This window comes from Phoca vitulina, unplaced genomic scaffold (genome assembly GCF_004348235.1).
Source record: "Phoca vitulina isolate PV1807 unplaced genomic scaffold, GSC_HSeal_1.0 scaffold19, whole genome shotgun sequence".
Taxonomy (NCBI): Eukaryota; Metazoa; Chordata; class Mammalia; order Carnivora; family Phocidae; genus Phoca; species Phoca vitulina.
This window is the reverse complement of record NW_022589722.1, coordinates 34,853,813-34,860,269: the sequence shown is the minus strand read 5'-3', so window position 1 is coordinate 34,860,269 and position 6,457 is coordinate 34,853,813. Positions and strand designations below refer to the sequence as shown.

General features: G+C 56.8%; 1 protein-coding gene across 2 annotated transcripts in view; it reads right to left on the bottom strand.

Moving 5' to 3' along the window:
• Positions 1-3,881: 3,881 nt before the first annotated feature.
• Positions 3,882-6,457, bottom strand: part of SHANK3 (SH3 and multiple ankyrin repeat domains 3) — a 49,773-nt gene continuing 47,197 nt past the window's right edge. The window contains exon 22 of one of the 2 annotated variants that reach the window (XM_032416301.1): positions 3,882-6,325. In XM_032416301.1, the coding sequence (XP_032272192.1) occupies positions 5,722-6,325 (604 nt within the window). In that variant the 3' untranslated portion in view covers positions 3,882-5,721. The remainder of the gene's footprint in view (positions 6,326-6,457) is intronic. The other variant, XM_032416303.1, reaches the window with a different exon arrangement.

The following is a 6,457-nucleotide window of genomic DNA, read 5'->3' as shown; positions in this document are numbered from 1 at the left end:
TCTTCTTGCAGGTCAGAAGGTCTTGCCTCTCCTAGTACGGGGCGTAGGAATGCTGACAATACTGACTCCATCTCTGGTCATGTTTGCACAGTGACCTCTCTTGGGGCTGTGTGTTCCAGGTGCCTTGGAGATTGACATATACCTCGGAAATGCCTGCCAAGGCCAGGATGGGGGGAGGCTTGTTTTCGCCTCCCAAGAATCTGTTAGAGATAACCTAGTCTTTCCCCTTGCTGAGGCACAGGGGGTGGCACAAGATCTAATTACAGGTTAGCTGTCAATTAGGTGCATGCAAGTCCTCTGAGGTGCATGTGAACCCTTTGATCTCCCTACAATGTCCTTCTGCGTGTCCCCTATCTCTATAAAATCTGTGGACTAAGGTCTGGATTTTGTGGAGAATAACTCTGCAGCTGCTGTGGATCGTCCTCTGCCCGATCCACCTGTCAGTAAGTTACCCTGAATAAAACTCTGTGCAAACGGTATGGAGTGGCCTGCTTGGTTTTCCAGTCTCAAAATGCCTTCTCTGTCTGGGGAATACTTTCCTGTCCCTCCTCCAATTTCTAACACTGGGCCAGGACTTCTTATCTTTGTTTAGCAGGGAGTGACAAGGCAGGATGATTCAACTCCCTTGAGTTTTGATATGTATTACTTACATTCCTGCCAAGCAACAAGTTGTAGTTCCCCTTGATGAATGTAATTGGGCCTCAATAACATCACCTTTGTGAGTGTCAGAAGATTTTTATCGCTGCTACCTGCATGTCAGGAAGGCTCCCTGTTTTCCACCCGAGTATAAGGAGAATGTGTGTCTCCTAGGGAAGTTTCAGGGCCCTTGTGTACTTGCCCCAAATGGTAGGTTTTTTACTTCTCAGACCTGAGTGTCACAGAACATATTTCTTCCCTACCTGCTCCTGTATGTAAGTGTCCAAGGCCTTTTCTTTTTTTCTTTTTTCTTTTCTTTTCTTTTCTTTTCTTTTTGTAGCCTTCATGTCGGTGGTCTCCCCTCCTTTATCTGAAGTTCAGGAAGTCCTATTTCACCAACCTGAGTGTTAACAGTTTGCAACTCACCTACTGAGTGTTAGGAGGCCTCACGTATTTTAACTGAGTGTCAGATTGTGCCTGATAAAGTAATCAAAAACGCTTTGGAATTATAGTTCAAGAAATGGCAACAGGAATTCAAGATGTGATCATTAAAATTTTGACTGTTTAAGAAAACACCTATTCAGGAGTTTTTACAGGATTTTAATGGGCATAAAATTGGTACGGTATTTAGGTCCATGAGAAGCGTTTAGCAGAATTATGTAAACATTTATTTTGATGTTAATATGTACAATTTTCCAGAAATCACAACCTTTGCAAGTATTTAAATATATGATGAAAATAGGGTGCCTGGGTGGCTCAGTCAGTTAAGCGTCTGCCTTCGGCTTGGGTCATGATCTCGGGGTCCTGGGATGGAGTCCCTCATTGGGCTCTCTGCTCAGCGGGAAGCCTGCTTCTCCCTCTGCCTGCCCCTCCCCCTGCTTGTGCTCTCTCTCTCTCCCTCTCTCAAATAAATAAATAAAATCTTTAAAAAAAATTTTTTAAAGAAAATGTTATAAGCTTTAAGACGAAAAGCAGTACCTAGTTTTTCAATAACACAGTTAAAGACCCAGTGCCTAGATTCTAGAAGACAACTACTGTCTGACTCCACAGGGTCACATTCACTTCTGATTCTAGAAGGGGCTGCCGGTCATAGTAACTGCCCCCGTGGCCACAGGATAGGCACATGGCCCACCCAGGTTTAATTTTGTCGTTAAACCTAATGGAAGAAGCAAACATCTCAAATAAGAGTGACTTCTACATTCTGTTCCAAAGCACAAGGGAGAGAGGTAGGAAAGTACTGGACAGTTAGGACTCTGGGCCCAGAGGATGCGGTCCCAATGGCTACGGGGGGCTTGACTCAGGCCGAGGTGAAGCTCCCAGCACAGGGAGCAGGATGAGGGGTTCCCCCCATCCCCACCCCCCTCCACCTCAGCTCCCTCCTTGCCCTCCTCCATTCCCACTCCCATATGCCCACCTGCTTACCCCCAGCCTGCTTCCTGCTCCTCACTTCCGAACCCCTACCCCGCCCACCTGACCAGTCCTACTCCCACACCATCTTTCCTCACCCTGATCCCTCACCCCTCTTCAGCGAGGCCCTCTGCAGAGGAGACACCTTGTCCATGCATCCAGCCCAAGTTGTCCACAGGATCTCGGGCAGGGGTGGCTGGGGTGAGGGGAAGTTAGGGCTACAGCCTCTACTCCAGGCTCTAGAAAGAGTGTTGGTGAGTTGCTTGGTGGCCCCAAAAGGACATCCTTAGGCCATGAGGAGACCTCAGCCCTAAGTGAGAATGTCTTTGCCCTGAAGTGCTTGGGGCTTCAGCTCCCCCAGCCCTGAACCTACGATTTCCTCTGCCACATCTTCTCTCGCAGGTGGTGAAGGTTCTGACTCGTCCTCTGAGGCATGGGGAGACATTCATCTTCTCCCCCAAATCTCTTGCGAGCCAGAGTGGGTGTTGCCGTTTCCATGGAAGGCTTGCTGCCTCTGCCCTTGCTCTTCCTTTCTTCTGTTGAAAAGCTGTACTTACCCCAAGCTCTGACCCAGGCCCAGAGCGACCTAGGGCTCCACGTGCAACTCAGAGGATGCCTGTCCCCTACTGCCAGCACAGGCTCAGGCCCAGAGCAAGTCAGGGTCCCGCCTGCACCCCTACACTTAGACCACCCCCCCTGCCAGGTCGCTATGTCCTGACTTCCTTCATGGCCTCTTCTGTTTGATGAACACAGTTGAAAGTGCAAATGAAAAATTTGAAAAAGTTGGAAATTTGAAATTGTGGGGCTTTCCAGATCCGAGCCTCCCAGGGCCTTCACCATTCCCTACCAGGCCGCCCAGACCCGCACTTGCTCCCTCAGACCACCTCTGCCTGCCCCCACCTCTTCTCAGTGAAGACACTGGAGTCCATCCCTCTTCCACCCACTTGGCTCCCTCTGGGATCTTCACTTTCCTGCTGGCGGCTCCCACTGGCCCCACCCCTGACCCAGCAATAACCCTAGTGAAGGTCCACGCTTACCACCACGTCCTATCTGATCCCCACCTTGACCCAGCGCAGCCAGGCTCTGCAGGCCCCGGCCCTCCCAAGACCTCGCCCTGTGACGTGCCTGACGTGTCTGCCGGCGGATCACTGCCGCCCCAGCCCGCTCTCAGCTCCCGCTGCGCCTCCTGGGCCCGCTCTGCGGGAAAATGTCCACCCACTCACCACACCGTGAACCCTCCTTCCACCCGTGGAGGCGCCTCTGCCCTTCCTGTGGGCGGACCACGCCCCACCAGGGGCCACAGCAGACGTGCCACACCACTGGCTGGTAGTAGCGGGCTGCTCACGTGACTGTCAGCTCAGAGGGGAGAAGGAAAGCCTGAACAAGGGCAGTAGCCGCGGGGGCGAGACAGCTGGGACAGAGAGGGTTCAACGAGGAGCAACAGAATTCAGGAAGAAAGGCACACGGAGGGGAGGAGGGGGGCGGCAGGGGCCACAGAGGGCAACCGGACTTCTAAGCCAGGACGGCTCCTCAGTGAGCTGATGAGCAGACAGAAAAGCTTCCAGCTCGGGAAGCGCAGGCTGAGGTCCAGCAGCAGTCCGGAAGGGATGCGAGAAGCCTGGCCTGTGGACACTGGGTCAGAGACAAGGATCTGAGAGTCACCAGTTCATGCGGTTGAATACTCGTGGCAAGGCTAAGGAGGTTTGTCCAAGGGACAGCAGTTTGTGCTCCTAAGAATTCTTCAAACAGGCAACTGAGAAATTTCATTTCTTATAAATTTATTACATAATAATATTATAATAATTATTATCAATAATAATAATATAAGAAACATAGATCTCTGTGGGGTGTATCACAACATCAGGGTCAGGAGGCCTCAGGACTGGAGCAGGGGTGAAATCCCCTGGATGGAACTCCATACAAAAGGAGGGGTGAAGCAGAACTGACCCTGTAAAGTTAAAAACCCAAATTGAACGGAACCAAAAACCCACAGGTGAGTGTGAGACCGAGTGTGTACGTGGCAGTCTGTTACAGTGACTGCTGCTGTGTGTGACCTGGTCTGTTGGTGAAGGGGTTACTGCGTGTGACTCTGCCCAGGGAATGGGGCCGGTGGGCCAGGGCGGGGCAGGCGGGCACAGACCGGCGTGCCAGGCCCCTGGGCTGTGAAAACTTCAGTTTTCTGTTTTTTTTTTTTTTTTTATTAAAAAAAGCTAGAAATATAAACAGAAACTTGTGAGTGACGTGGATGGAGCTTAGTCCAGACTCCAAACCCTAGGTTTAAAAACGTCCCAGGGCCCCCCACCCCACAGGTCATTGCTGAGTGTGAGGAGTCACAGTAAGGGGGGCTGGGGTGTCCTCTGGGGTATTTGCCTCTCCCCAGGGCTTGCAGTGGCCTGACTCTAGGGGTCCTCTATGATCCCCCCAGAAGCCCAAGGTTGGGGGGGAGGGCACTGCCTCCAAGGGCCCTTGGGAGCCTGTCCAAGCAGCAGAGCTTCACCAAGGAGGCCTGCTCAGGCTAGAGGAGGCTCTGGAAGGACAGGCTGGGCAAACAGCAGGTCCTAGGGTGCCTCTGACTTTCTTTGGAAGTGGAGATGGGGTGCTTTCATAGGCACATACCCATACATGCACCCGCTGCACACTGCTGAAACCCCCACACTATTCCAGAGTGGACCCTGGGGACCTCGCTCCAATCAGGCACACACAGGGTTCCGATGCACTCAGCCGCACCCAGAGCTTCACACACTCGCACATGTGCGCACACACAGGGCAGGAACAGGAGACTTTGGGGTCTGAGGCAGGGAGGCTTCTCTGCTGTGGTTGCCCAACAGTGTGGGGAGGAGGCTAGACCCCTCCTGGGAAGGGGCCCTGTGAGGGACTTGGCTGGGGGGCGGAAGCCAGGGCTCTGCTCCTCCCCAGGGCAATGGTCTCCCAGGCCACCTGACCTTGCTAGTGCCCAGCAGGACTCGCTGCCTGCCGCCCCTCCTCCACGCAGCACCTGAAGGGTCGGTGGGGCACACTACAGCTCAGCGAGGGGAGAGGGCCGAGCCGGGGCCCCCGGGCGGGCTACTAGGACCCTGGCCAACCCCAGACCAGCTGGAGCGTCCCCCGCCCCATGTGGGGTGGCAGTGGCAGTGAGGGGCCAGAGATGGAAGACTGGGCAGCAGCAGCGGAACCAGTGGGGGGCTGTAGGGGAGTGGAAGGGAAGCTATTAAGGACAGAGATATTTGTTCCTTTTCTCGTTCCAAATATAGAGTGGATTAAAATATGCAAAACAGGGGGGCTCCTAGGCCCCCAACCGAGAACCCCAAGTCTCCCCCCTCCCCCCGAGTCACCAAGGTGTGTCCTGACCTCGCATGCTGGACTAGTTCCCCCCCTCTGGGAGAGTAGCCACCAGGAGCTGTGCGGGAGATGGTCAGGCCGGAGCACCCCACCCCCAACTCTCTCCCGCTCCAGCCTCCCTGGCCCTCGCCCTTCCTGACCGTGTGCTGGGTGGGACTCGCCGGCCGGGGAGGGCACTAAGCAATGTACAGGGCAAGTCTCCGAGCAACAGCAAACAGGACGATTCATGCAACATTCCTGGCCCGGGCGCCGTTGTGGGGGGCGGGCCGAGCCCGCGGCCCGGGGGTGGGGGTGGGGGGCCCTGCCGGCAGGGCGCGGCTGGGGCGTGGGGAGGGGGCGTCAGCTGCCGTCCAGCTGCCTGAGCGCGCGCTCGATGTTCATGCGGTGGCCCACGCGCGTGACGCCCAGCTCCACGAAGTCGTCCTTGGTGAGCGCCGGCAGGTGCGCGCCCTCGATTTCGTGGTCCTCGAAGCGGTCGCGGTGCTCGCCCAAGTGGATGCTCTCCAGCCAGTCGCCCACGTCGAACTTGCTCCAGAGCTGCAGCGGCTTTTGTTGGAAGGGCCGGCGCGGGCCGGGGGCCCCGGGGCCGGGGCCGGGGCCGGGGCCAGGCGCTGGCGAGGGCAGCGGCGACGGCGAGGGCGAGCGGCTGCGTGCGCTCACGCTGCGCACCACAAAGCGCACCTCCTTCGGCTCGTGCGGGATGGAGAGGCTGGACGACTTGAGGATGGTGGGAGGCGTGAGGCCGAAGGGCCGCCCCGCGCCCCCCGCGCCCGCCCCCAGCCCCTCCACCCGCTCCAGCGACGCGGGCTTCACTGGGCTCGGGGCGCGCCGCGCCACGGGGTAGCGGCCGCCGGGCCGCACCGGGTAGGAGGCCCCGCCGCCCGGGCCCCCGGGGCTGCGCTGCGCTGAGATGGAGCTCAGCTCACCGAGGCTGCTGAAGAGCCTGCGGAGGGAGAGGGGGTCAAGGCCAGGTGAGGGGCGCCAGGAGACGCGGGGACAGGCGGAGGGGAGCGGGGCCGGTGGCCAGCAGGACGCTGGGGGCGGAGCTTGGGGTTGGGTACTGGGGCTGGAGGGT